Below are 14,057 nucleotides of genomic sequence, written 5' to 3'. Positions count from 1 at the left end.
TGTCACCGGTGGTAGCAGAGGGCCAACTCTTGAAGATTCGAGCTAACTCAGGTCAAAACCACTCGGTCCTGGAATTTTTTGTTTTTTTGACAATGGTTGATCTAAAGGAGAATTAGCACTATCACTTCAGTAAAATAGAATAATTATAGAATAAAAATATGGTTTCTAACATTTCTCTCCTTGTAAATGTTGAAATTTGTCAATCATTCTTTCCCAAAATAGATACACGCAACCAACCGGAAGGAGCCCAGAAAAAAATTGGCAACTTTGGCCCATCCAGAGCCCATTTCTGGTTCCTAATTCTAACAGTAAGAATTAGAAAGGCCCAAATCAGTGAGGCCCATGATTGGGCGGCCCTGATTGACTGATCTGAGGCTCATGCCAATGACCTCTTAAGCATATAATTGGTTATTATAAGAGAATCTTGTTGGGATTACTTTTGATCTTTCAAATGGACCTGATCTCACAATCAAGCTTGTTGTACAGGTTGTCAATGGCTTTTGGGTCTAATGGATTTTCAATCTCCATCAATATTGTTGGATAATAGATGAGATCACATATTTGATATGTCCTAATATTATGATTATTTATCTTAATTGTACCTAGTTAGACCATAGGATTAAAAAAAAATATATCATTAGATAGAAAATTATGGAACTTTTCCCATAGTCTTTTTCATTGAAAAAGGGTAGTATTTGTAGATAGCTTATTGTACTATAACAGTACCAATGATAAATAACATTGCAAGTGTGGTAGATAAAAGTACAAATAACAGGCATTTAATATTCGAATTATTAGAAAATTTATCATATCTCAATAAATGAGATGCGAAAAATAAAAAGAAAGTAAAAGCAAGCAATCATAAATACAGAAATTTTTGTGGTTTATCACCAAAGGCTTGCACCCACCGAGTTTTAGCGAAGTTTCACTATTTCTTGAGAAACAATACAAGAAGCATTCCAACATCGAACCGGGTAGGTACAAGCCGGATCTGACACAAACCATGCTCCATATAAACTAACACAAATTTGATCCCCTTGAAACAGTGGAAAAGCAAAAGCAACACTTAGCTTGATTGTAGATGTTATCTCAAATTTCGAATAATGAATGATCACGCAATTCAAAGATTTTATGGAATCAAATTTTGTTGTTTAGTAGCACAACTCATACTCAAGGGTGTGCCTATCTCATACTCAAATTAGAAAAGGACATATAAAAGCAGGGTACTGCCGGTTTATATTTTTGTGGGTTGTCAATATTTGAAACGAAACCCTAGAGGTATCTAAGTCCTATCAAGTGTTATAAAGCTTTTTGATAACGTTTGATGTTAAATCATTACTTATCTCTAAAGTTTACGCATGGACTCAAATTTCTTCTTAATAGATGAGACCCAATACATAAATATTTAATTAAAATAAGATGTGAATGATGGAAATAGATTCGAACTCAAGACCTTTAGAGTTCTGATACCATGTTAAATCACCACTTATCCGAAAAGCTTGATTACAGTATCACCCGTACAACTAACGGTAAACTATTATACTTAGTGTGATCATAGTAGTACATATTCGCTGGAAACCAAAGACAAGAGAGGTTAGACGATAGGAAACATCAGGCTCTCCTTCAAATTTAATTGAGTCATAGCCTCATCCGATCACACCAAGACATTAATGGAACCCAAAACAGCTAACACTCTTCAAGCTAGTGTGAATCTCAAGCGATCAATATGGTTAGGTAATGTTGTCTTGTCCTTAAGCCAAAAAGTGACTTTCCTGTGACCAATTGATGGCAAGGAAAGAAACTCATCAGGCAAGGGTTGCAGCTCCAACTGTGGAGCTTATTTTCAAGAGAAATTTGGCAAAAGCTTGTGTTGAAAGTGGCATGAGATGAATAATTGTGGCTCTCTTTATTTGCCCACCAAGCCACTAACTTGTGGATGCATTGCTATCTCCAAACTGTTGTTTTCTTCCACATGTTTCATTTATCATATGGCTTTTGCTCCACCTCTCCATCCATCGGTGTAATTCATTCCATTGAAATTGACACAAATAAATTCCCACACTAACCTTCACACTTTCCCTATTTTCTCTTGCATATATAATTTCTCTTTCGCTTTTTATTAAATGCCAAAAGCTCCGACCCTTTAAGAGGAGAAAAAAAAATGGAAGGAAAATTAGGATCTCAAAGTCATAGCTGCTTGGCTAAAGGATTACAGTATATGCATGAATTTATTTAGAAAAGAAAAAAAAAATGAAAAATTACAGTTACTCCCTACAAACTTATACCCATTCACATATATAACCCCATTCATTAGGGTTTTTTGTAAATCTGACAAAAAATGGGTCATATCTGATATCCGTGACCCAAATGACAGAATTAAATTTAAAGAAAACAAAAAAAACGTGAGAGAGACCAACAAAAGTGGTTCTCATTGGCCAAAGAAAGGATTTATATATATATATATATATATATATATATATATATATATATATATTTTTCAAATATATTATAGGGGACATAATATAGATTTCACATAACGTGTGAGTCATGTTATGTGTTTGCCGTCCAAATTAACGAAAAATCCTAACAATTCTAACCTTTTTAAAGTTTCAAAGGACATTGTAAGTTATTATTATTATGATTATTTTTGTAAGTACATTAAACAACGAAAAGAGGAACAAAGCAAAACAACTAAACAAGAAGCCTAAAATTAACAAAACAAGACCAAAGGGGAGGATCCTTTCCACTAATAATCCAAACAGAGGGAGGTGGAGGCGGAACAATGATAATTCTGTCAGATGAAAATTATGCCGCTGAGCAAACACAGAAGTTTGCACTTCTATTAACATTGTAAGTTAAACGTAAGTTTGAGGTATTCAAGTGTAGTTTTTATATATTATTATTAAAAAAAAAAAGTAGCACAAGGACAATGAAGGAATGCAATAATATTGATGGATGTAAGTTTTGGTAAGGAGTGAGAAGGGATGAGGTCTTAATTAACAATTGCGTGGTGTGCCTCTCAATATCGATCTGTTAATATAATGCTTACATTGTGACGTGCAGCCGTTACATTCATACATATTATCTCCCTCACTTTCCTCCTTCTCTCCCTCTCCTCTATACTACTCCAAACTCCTCTTCTTCTTCTTCTTTTGTCTCTACCTATTATTACCCCACACAACACTTAATTTGCTCTTTGCTTTCACCATTTCTATACATACAATTGCAGGTTTTCCTAATTTGCCATGCACTCTCCCTATAATTATCTCTTAGTTGTTTTGGGTTCTAATCATTTACTTCTTCTGAGCTTAATGTGTATTTTTCTCTACTCTTGAATTATATATATATAATACAGGTTTCAGCGATGGTGATGATGGTGTTGGAAAGGTTGGTGGTGAGTTTGAAGTCAAAAATAAGGTCATTGAAGATGAAGAAGCCTTACGATAAGATCGAAAAGAGTGAGAGCATGAGAGTTGAGATCAGAAGCAGGAAGGCTCAGAAGCTTATCCAAGAGACCCTCAAAATTGCAGATTCTCCCAACTCCAGGACTTTAGCTGTCTGATCATCATCACCACCACTCTTTCTCTTCCTTCCATGAATAACAACAATTAATTCCTACTTTTCATGTTCATTCACCTTTGTATACGAGATGGTATAAGGATTTCTTTCTCTCTTTTTTTGGTGTCACGCAATATCAAGAAAATATGGTGTATATTCTTCCAGGAATTAATGGCTACTGTTAAGGATGGGGGGCTAGGAGATGAAATATGTTGTCTTTTTCCTCCTTTTTTTTTTTTTTTTTTTTTGTCTAATTCATGTGAATGCATGCAAGCCCTCGTAAAACTACGAAGATTATTTTAGGAGTTTAATTAGATTTGACCAATCATGCTTTGGTGGATATATAATCCGACAATTTTATTTTTATTTTTATTTTTTCATGGATTCTCATTCACCAATTCACTCAAATAAGAAAGGTACTATGCTTTTTCTAGAGCCGGCCCTAGGCTCTCTCAAGACCTAGAGAGAAAAAACCAAACCTGTGGAGAGGGAGGCAGCCCCAGGTTCTCTTGCTCCCTCCTCCTTTCCCCTCCCCCCTACTCCCCTCTTCTATCGTCTCCCTCCCCTTCTTGTTTTTTTCCTTTCTTTTTTTAGTTTATTTTTTGGTTTTTTCGACCAGTTTAGTTGCTCCAGTCATCCCTTTACTTATGCTGCGCTACCTCTGTTCGCCCTCCACCATGTTGTGCTGCTCTTCACCTCCCCGAAATCAATTGTGCTTTTTGCCTCCCTCAACTCGGTTATTGTAGTTGTTTGCTAGTTTTTTAGTATTTTGTTTTTTTGTTTTTTTTTTTGTTTTTGAATAAGGGTTTGACTTCTCCTTAGATCTGCTTTCATGAGCGATCTTTGAGGTGAAAGTTTTTGTCTTGGCCTTTGGGTTGAGGAGGATTAATTTCAGTGTGATAGTTTTGCTCTTATGGCCGGAAAAATAAAAGTTGAGAATATAGACTACCTATGTATTAGATTAAGTCTGCCAAATCTATTCTATAACTCAAGTTTGAACATGAGTTAGTGGATGTTGAAGTCATAGATATGACTTGATTGTAAGATTTTATGTTTGTCTCTATGACGTTGTAACCGCATAACTTTGGCTATAATTTATCAGAGCTTTGTGCAAATTTTTCAAAAAAAAAAAAAAAAGAAAGGTACTATGCAAATTGATCCGTGAGGCTAGAAATGCTTCCAAATTTCCAATATATTAATTAATTAAGGTGATAATATATATGATACTAGTGAAATTAAGATGCTTCAATATGGTCTCTCATAGCGTTATATTAATAATTGAACTATATCTAAGCACAGCAGCATCAGTTATAAAGGAGCAATTAATATTAATTTATTTTTCTTTTTTAGTAGGGCATGCATGGTGTTAAAGCGAAATTAAGTAATTAAGAATAGTCAATATAATTATCCATAGTCTGATAAATCTCTTTATTTTTATTAAATCCTTTGGTTAATTATATTAATTTCTCCACGTAATAAGGCTATGATTGGTCAAATAAAAGGGTTTTTTTTTTCTCTCTTTTCCCAAGCAGTTAGTGAAGTTGGTTTGGTACCCTTTTGGTCATATATATACACAATTAAACCCCCGTGAAGTAGGAGTCTAGGAGAGGAATTTAGAGATGGGAGACATGAGGGTGAGGACAAATGACAAAGGGAAGAAAAGTTGTATATTATGTGGACACCATGCTTTAGGCCTTCAATTATTAATATTTCCTGAAAAAGTAGGTCCACATCTGCATCCCATAGGTCCACATCTACATCCCACTACATATTTTTTGGTTAAAGTTTGGAGAATAACTTATACAGGGAGGTTGCACAAAACCTCCCTTTACTCACCAATGAGAAGTTGTCACCTTAGCATGTAGCATAATAACAAAATAAAACCAAACCACTTGGTTATATCGTTTAATCAATTTTTTTAAAAAAAAAAAAATTAAAAATTAAAAATGCTAGAAATAAGCCACCTAGTGGTGGCTGGCCGCCACCCCCATGGCCAGTGGGTGGCCCGCGCAGCCACCCCAAGTAGGGGAGGGGTGGCTGGCTTCTCATTTTTAAAAAAAAAAAATTAATTTTTTATTTCATATAGAGTGTAATCTGGTGTTTTTGTTTTAAGTATAAGTTTAATGAAAATGGCTGATGTGTCAGCTTCTAATTGGTGGCACAAAATATGACTTTTGTGCAACGGGTGCATCTAAAAAATGGCTGATGTACTTCAAAAAAAAAAAAAAAATGGCTGACGTATCCACATGAGATAATATTGTGGAAAAAAGGTTACATAAAACAAAGGTACTCTTCAGTTGTTCATGATTTTTCATCTTCAATTTCTTTAAATGGGTCTGTTTAGTATTTTATTTTATTATTTCTCACATAAAAGAAAGTAATAATTTGCAAATAGTGGGGTGGGGGTGAAGCAGATGGAAAACTACATAAAACCTAAAAGACAATTAGGAAGGCACGGGTTGTTTTCAAAACTTTATATGCTGGATACACATGACATAGCCCATAACTCAATGAGATTGCTAGAAGTAAATTTCGGTCCGAAATGCAAACGTATGTTCATTAACAAACAAATAGCTAAGACGAAATGGGTGTGTTTTATATATTAGAAATTAAGAGAAGTACCTCAAATGTTTGTATGATGAACAAGCAAAAGTGCTCGTGATGTGTTATCTGCAAAAGGATACGTGATGCTCTGTATCAGAACCTTCTTATAAAATATTTATACCTAATCTATATTAATCTAGGCCAGGACCCAACTCGGTCAACAATTTGCATGCAATCCATATAAAGTAAACGGCACACTTTTTGGTCACGGGTTTACCATTCAAGCCTCATTGGACATACTATTCAACAAAAAAAACAAAAAACAAAAATAACAAAATAACAAAAGCAAAACGCCAAGACGAGAAGAAAAGGCAAGAAAACAACAAGGCAAGCTACTAGGGTTGATATCACTAATGAGAACAACAATCATAGGAGGCACGGCAAGAATGAGAATGCTTTCACTTTAATTAGTAGAAACGGCCCATCTAATAGGATTATTATGCATGGGCCAATTGGCGTTGCGATGAACTTTTCTAAACGACCAATCTCAAATGAACTTCAAAAGAAGACAGGCTTCTATTATAAAGGGTTCTAATTTGCATTTGCAGTCCAACAGGAGATCATGATTAAGAAATGCAAAGTGAAAGAAAGTGTAAAAGGTGTGGCTACTTGTAGGTTCACCAACACCCAAATCCGACAACGGTCATCAATAACCGTAAAACATAAGCAACCCGTGTAGACGGATTTTTGAAAATCAATCGGTATCGAACAACACCTGATGAGCAACCCTAGTCACAACACATGAGAATATTGAAGAAACTAAATCACATGTTCTACATTCATGTTCTAATGCTATGCATGGTGAAAATAGATCTCTTTAGGAGGAGCAGTTTCATGGAGGTGAAAGTAGGTTCCACACATTTTTTATGATATATAAAAAATTTGCGTCCATTTTAACTGTAAATAGTAGGCCATCTAGAACCATCTAGTCAGATCACATCCACAGAAACAGAGGTCGTGGCAGTTGGAACGAATGTCGTGTGGCAGATGTAATGAGAAGTCATTCACCATGGGTGCTGGTAAAGACTACCTAATCTCAGAAAACCACACTATCAAGTGATACAGTTATTGGCCAGCTAACCTTTTTACTGTAAATGTGTAGGATCAACACATTTTTGCACATTGTATAAGAGTAGGTTTTAGAGATGCAGATGTTAACAGGTGTGATGATAAAGCATCTGGAGATCCCTGCAATGCATGCATGTCCATGGTAACAAGGGAGGGTCCAGGCAGTAGGAATGGATGCGTCGAATCTGGCAAAGATGGCAGCTGATGAGGAGATCCTCAGGTTCCTGACAACGGCATGCGCTACAAGTAGGTGCAAGCAAGAACTGTAAAACACAACAAAAGTTAGTAACAAACGCTACCAAATGTGCACAAAATTTTAATGTTATATGTATGACAATTAAAGAATCACCAAAGAGCCAGAGTAGTGCAAATAATTCTGTGAAAGGGGCATTTACAAACAAACAATTATAGACTTAATAATGTTGAACCAACAAATAATGAGCCACTACTGGACACTAAAGATATAGCATTTACTAATAAAACAAGTACAAATGACATATCATAACATAGAAAAGGCAGGACATCATGCCCTTGCAGTGCCTTTGTGTGCTTGATTGTGTTTCAATTTATCACGTCTCCAGTAGAATGTCATATTCATTCTCATGTCCATGTTTGCATGGTACATTATAGCATTCAAATATGAAGATGATCTTAAAAAAAAAAAATTGATTATTATTATTATTATTTTTTTTTTTTTTGATGAAGATCTTAAAAATTCAAGAAAACTGTGTCCACAAAGAGCCATTTTCAAACCACTTTTAGAAATTAAGAATGACTAGTAATGGGTAATGGAACTCTCGATGGCAAGGCAAATGCTGAACGGGATGAAGCTACATGTGCACACATTGGCATGATACAGACCCTCAGAATATATCCTATACTACTAAGTGAAGGTCAATCCTGAAAAGGTAGTCTCTCTCTCTCCCAAAAATCCTTTTCCTAGAATTGGACCATTGGTCCCGCCAAAGCAGGGTCCTAAGAGGTGCAGCCATGACGTTCAGCATTTTTGCATTAAGTGATTAATCTAAAGAAATGAAACTACACACTTGACAACCCAAGATTTTTACTGTTGCCCTAGTCAATGGCTCCTTGAGGTCATATAACTGTCTAAGAAAAAAAAATGTCATTATAGATAATACATTATGTTCTTTAACACCTATTGGGCTATTATGAGAAATATGACAAAAAATATAGTCATATGACTGTTAATTCCTTGATCTTCAGATTAATGGCTATAATTGTAAGAAATGACTGAACTTCTGGTAAAAATGATGAAAAAATTTCAGAAGTAATGCCGAAACCTAGAGAGGTTTACTAGAAAGCATACCTGAGCACCAAAAGTGCGTGTTTCTTGATCAGTGAGAATGAAAATATCCAAGTCCGAAGGAGCACATGGAATAGTTTGGGAGTATATTTTTTGATCAGTAGTGGCTGCATCCTCAACCTTTGTGATGCTAACAAAACTCGCCTTGCACAACGGACAAGTTGAAATCTTTCTCCTTGAAGCCTACATACATGATCACTAACTTATGAGCACTTTGAAATTTGAATAAACTCAAATTAACAAATATATTTTCCAAATATCTTTCTGTCATGGACTCATGGCAGACTAATTACTTTGGAATGGTTATTTGCTTCATCCAGGCAACTTTCTCCTTTCAGAAGCAAATCACTCCCCCATTTTTATTAAAAGAAAGAGATTTTCATCATTCAGAAAATTAAGAGAATAAACGAAAATAAGTAACAATACCGACAGAGGTTTGAAACATCACATTCATGCAGCTGGAATATTACACTAAATTTCCCAATTTAGCCTGGTACTTTTACAAAGAAAACTGAGCTCATTTGTCCAAATTTAATTCTGCCAGATTGAATACTAAAATATTTGTCCAGGTAGTACAATGCATTCCAACTCTGCAATTCCACATTGTTGTCCATCTTCAAGGTACTGAACTTGAATGATGGCAAACTGAAACGTCAAATTATTAGGGATACTCAAATTAGAGGGCCAGTGGAAACTGGACCACTGCTCTTATGTCTAGGGAAAATCAGACACCAAATCTTTAGGACATAGTAGATCATATGGAAAAGTAGGGCATAAAGCTCAATGAAGAGAATGACAAGCATGCATATGTAAATGACTGTTTGCCACCTCAAATCAAGGAAATCATAACAAAGGATGATTTATGGATAGTTGGAACATTTTCATAAATGAAGAATTAAATGAAAAGATTACTTTTAAAGCATACTGTTGGACATAAATGATCTTTTAAGCATTGAAGTATGAACTATAAGTTTAGCATGCAAAATATGAACAAGCATATATATTGAAAAGGACTAGACAAATAATGAACAAGACAAGAATGTATACCATATGGTCAGCCCAGTTCTGAATGCATGAAAAACAAAATCGATGTCCACATGGTAAAACCCCCCTGGTTGAACTGAAATCTGTCCAACATATAACGCAAGATAACTCTGTTGACGTAGGTAATCTAGTCAAATGTTCAATCTGAGTCTCATCTTCGATCTCCTCTTTTAAGTCCTCATCATTAGTACACCCATGTTCTGAAGTCCTTCCCATAGCAGTTGATGGATGCTTAACACATAAATTTGAGTCCTTGGAAGTTTCTGAACTTTCATTTGTAGTTCCTACTTGATTGTGGAACTGATCATCAGATGTTCCTCCAATTTTCAGTCTATTAGCATTCTGTATACCATCTGAATAATTAGGCAAAGCTGCAACATTGTTATGTAGGTTATGAACGCTAATTGGGTAGCACTCTTGGTCAGATTCTAAATGTGCAGATTCCAACATATCTATACCAACATTCTTCTTCAAAAGCCTCCTTCCTTTACAAGAAGGTTCAGACGACATATTGCTTCCATAACCATTAAAGATCTTTCTCTTGTCTTTATCTGGATGCTTAGAGGAATGAAAACTTGACTCTCCATTACCATTAAAGATCTTTCTCCAGTCTTTAACTGGATGCTTAGAGGAATGAGAACTTGACTCTCCATGCTTTTATAAGGTAGAAAAAAGAAATAGTCAATAGCAATCACAAGAATGACAAATGCTTTTCGTAGAAGAAATCGATGAAAAAGATTTAAGATATGACCAGAGAAAAGATATATGAAATCAGAAAGCAAAACAAAGGCAACTAGTGAGACTAATTTAGAACAATGTTTTAAGGGATATATATATAAAGAATCATAAATTGCAAAACAGAAATATGAACTTTGAAAAATACAGCAACTTTCATATCTTAAGCTAACCACTCAGTTGCTGATATTTTGCACGCCACATGCAATTATTCAATTTGCACCAAAAAGAAGGTAAGATTTTAGGTCAGTTAGCTTCTAAAACTTTGCAGAAACAGTCATTCTCACAACGGAAATTAATATCTAAACTAGTTGCCACTACGAGCTGACAATGTTCTCCAAAACACACACAAGTTTTATTGGCAAATACCAAAAAGAAGATGAAAAGCGTCTTCCCGTTTCAGTAACATAAATTCTCTTAATCCCGTTCAATAAATTTCACAGATGCTTTGGGGCCTTGTCACCATTTATACCTCTCACCACCTCCAACACTTCACTCTCCTCAAAATCTCTAACCAATTTTTCTCATCCACCTCATTGGAGAGAAACGAAAGGCCATCCAATTTTGGTCTGCAACTAAACTGCTCAGAATACAGCTGGATATAGAATTGCACAATATGTTCCTTTATTATTGTAGAATCAAAAGACATAAATCCATTAACTAAAGAATCCACAGAGTTATTTCTTCAATGCAAATTTACTTCTTACATCTTCGGCATATATTTCATGAAAAAAGCAAATATTACGGTATAATGTGAGATATCCGTTTACTCTTATACAACTGTTGGCCTTGTAAGAACCAAATCATAAAAGGGTAAATTTCATATCGACAGGCAACACAAAAGTTGGCCAATTAAGTTTTACCTCAACCATGTAATGTTGCATCTGTTCACTCCTTTCTAAGCCAACATCGTTTTCCCCAGTTTTGATCGTTAGGATATTATCGTTTGAACACTATCTCAGATAGCATGCTTCTCTACCCTTCTTGTTATCTAATTGTCTAACATAATGTGTACTCCTCCTTGAGGTCCTCTGAGATCAAAACAGTCTGCTACTACTGAAACTAATCAACTCAACTAACATAGATAAACTGCTTAAGTTGCTTCGTAACATATGTATAGCAGACATTGATATTTACATAGTAATTCACCTTCTACTATATATATGCCACCAAACTAATCCTACTTAGAGCTTGATTTTCATCTATATTCAGTATAAGCTAAAGCTTGTAGAACACCAAATGGAAAAGAAAAGAAAACTGTTTCAAGAACTTGTAGCAATAGAAACAAGCTTGTTTCTTCCACAAAACATACAGTACGGTAAAGCAGAAGAATTTGAACTGGAAATTATTACCTGCATTAATAAACCAGATAAAGGAGGCTCCTCTAAACAGTATCTGCTGCTTGACTTGTTCTCTTTCATTGAAGCCTTTTTAACCAGTTTGTGCTTTGATTTATGAGAAGCATCATTGCTCTTTTGAGAATCAGGAAATAAACTCTACAATTGATTAAGAAGAAAACGGAATGAGTGTCAAATCATCCAAAACTAAAACACTAATATCAAATTAGGATGCCTTAAGAAAGAATTCTAAAATTAGTTTCATGGACAAAATGGTGAGCGTATTGCCCAATTGGGACCAATATTACCTTATTCAACAAACAAGATTCAGTCCATGCTGCAAGACCAGAAACCCCACACGCCAAATCAGTAGTTTGTTTTTTGGAGTAGTCACAAACATTCAATTTGTCAGTAAGCATTTTACGATTCTTTGTTCGGAGACCCACATTAACAGGTAGGATTTCCAACAACAATGGCCCCACTTCTTCCCCACTGCATACAAGTAAACCTTGAAGCCATAAGTCTCTTAATAATAAATTTCATTATTAGTCAAACTATATATTAAACAGCAGTACAAGAGTGTAAGCATCGCTGGTCTTGAATTATAAATTTTAAGAGCACAAGGCAACTGCCTATTACAGTAAAAATCAAACGTGAACATATATATCTGTAAGATCCATCATTTAGTTTCAGTTGGCAGTTTCAAGTGATTACACATTGAAGCAACTACATGGCAAATCATGTATCATCACCAGTTTTGGGTGAAATGAATAAGAGGTCAAAAGAAAACGATTCAAGTTATACACCATGGCTAGAAACTTAATATCTGAAGTATGACACTTGAAGTAGACCAAAAAAATTACTAAAATAAGAAGAAGCATATTCTTTTCCATTGATACGGAAAAGCTGAGAAGGAAGGAACTTAGCCATACCTTTCCTGGATATAAGGATGCTCTGGGACACGCTTTCCTTGCTTTATGCATTCTTCAACCCATCGGTGGTTGACTATTATTGTATTAAACTTCTTAGCAAAATCATATTTCTTTCCTTCAAATCTCCAACATACCTAACAACCCAAGTAAAACATACATCCTCAATCAACAAAAGACAACACCCTAGAAACTGGGTTAGTGCCCTTTTCCTTTATATTTATTAATTCAAAATTTCCCTTTCAAATCCCTTGTTTCTTTTTCTTTTTCAACTTCGGAAATGCACTGGCATAGAATATGTTAAGATTAAATGAGAACCAAAGATCAAAACCCACCAAGTGCGTTGTTGATCTTGACAATGCACCTACATAACTTGCACCAGCGTGCGAGATCAGCTTGATGAGGTTGAACCGCTCTGAACCATGGTAGCCACTGACTGTTGCTACTACAGACTCCATGCCTTGAATTGGGCAAACCTTAGATCCTGTAACATCATAGCATTAGATCCCAAATCCACAAACACTTGAAAAGTAAAACTCCAAAAAACAACATACAAACCTAATTTCTTAGCGCATACAATAAAATTATTGCTCGCGCTAATGAGCTCTGGTTCTAGCTCAAATGGCACCTCATCCCCTTGTAAGAACAATATTAACTTACGGATCAAAAAGAGCAAGAAATAATTACAAATTTACTAGAATGACTAGATAAATTATCAGAGTTTGCGAGCGAGCCAGCATACATAATCAGGAATCTTAACAATCGAACCCTAATGCTCTGCGAATCATAAACATGTTTAAGAAATCTAAGAGAGATCCGAATGACTAGAACTGTCAAAGAGTCAAATGTCCCTTTGATTTTACAAGAAAACAAGACACGATGCTTATAAAATTAGAAAAAAAAAAATCAAAATAAAAAATAATAATAATAGTAAAAATCAAAAAAGAAATTGCTTTCTTCTCCTGCGATTTCTCGTCAACCAAACAGCACCACTCAGAACCCTAATACAATTAAGGTTGAGAAGAGAGAGAGAGAGAGAGAGAGAGAGAGATTCAGACCGTCAGATTAAAGCAGATCCTTCTTCTTCTTCTTCCGCTGGACTCTTTTAAGAGTTTGCCGGGAAAACCCAAAAACTTTTGAATTTGGGTGACGAAATGAGCCCCAAGGATTTGTAAATAGTACGTGTTGACTCGGAATGAACTCGGGCCGAACCGGATATGTTGACACTCGTGAAACTTATTTTTGGTTTTCAAAAATAACATTCTGAAATAAATCTTACGAGGATCTCGGCTTGTAATATTAAAATGTAGACTTTATTATTCTAATTAGAAAAATTTATTTCAAAAAAAAAATATATGCTTAGTGTGTATATCCTTATGTGACAATACAATGGTATATATATTGCTACCTCATTTAAATTGAACCTTTTGGGAATCCATGCCATGGTAAATCCACCTC

The 14,057-nt window shown here is 35.1% G+C and overlaps 2 protein-coding genes across 6 annotated transcripts; one reads left to right on the top strand and one right to left on the bottom strand.

Moving 5' to 3' along the window:
- Positions 1-763: 763 nt before the first annotated feature.
- Positions 764-13,749, bottom strand: LOC132182293 (zinc finger (C3HC4-type RING finger) family protein / BRCT domain-containing protein). 5 transcript variants are annotated; one of them, XR_009440279.2, is made up of 10 exons: positions 13,658-13,748; positions 12,935-13,083; positions 12,603-12,736; positions 11,979-12,162; positions 11,686-11,829; positions 9,602-10,252; positions 8,558-8,737; positions 7,244-7,493; positions 6,181-6,228; positions 764-1,036 (listed from the first exon to the last, which is right to left on the bottom strand). XR_009440279.2 is itself a non-coding variant. In XM_059595495.2 (8 exons), the coding sequence occupies exons 2-8, from the start codon at positions 13,055-13,057 to the stop codon at positions 7,317-7,319; spliced, it is 1,560 nt and encodes a 519-aa protein (XP_059451478.2). In that variant the 5' UTR covers positions 13,058-13,083; positions 13,658-13,749; the 3' UTR covers positions 6,881-7,316. The 5 variants fall into 5 exon arrangements, 4 of the variants coding, with proteins under 4 accessions (XP_059451478.2, XP_059451474.2, XP_059451475.2 ...); XM_059595495.2 differs by lacking the exons at positions 764-1,036; positions 6,181-6,228 and having other exon boundaries at positions 6,881-7,493; positions 12,968-13,083; positions 13,658-13,749; XM_059595491.2 differs by lacking the exons at positions 764-1,036; positions 6,181-6,228 and having other exon boundaries at positions 6,881-7,493.
- On the top strand, positions 3,089-3,750 carry LOC148585947 (uncharacterized). The gene is made up of 2 exons (XM_088517011.1): positions 3,089-3,229; positions 3,356-3,750. The coding sequence occupies exon 2, from the start codon at positions 3,365-3,367 to the stop codon at positions 3,560-3,562; it is 198 nt and encodes a 65-aa protein (XP_088373137.1). The 5' UTR covers positions 3,089-3,229; positions 3,356-3,364; the 3' UTR covers positions 3,563-3,750.
- Positions 13,750-14,057: the final 308 nt, after the last annotated feature.

Source organism: Corylus avellana, chromosome 5 (genome assembly GCF_965113065.1).
Source record: "Corylus avellana chromosome 5, dhCorAvel1.hap1.2, whole genome shotgun sequence".
NCBI lineage: Eukaryota > Viridiplantae > Streptophyta > Magnoliopsida > Fagales > Betulaceae > Corylus > Corylus avellana.
Note: the sequence above shows the minus strand (reverse complement) of the source record. Positions and strands in the feature narration are given on the sequence as shown.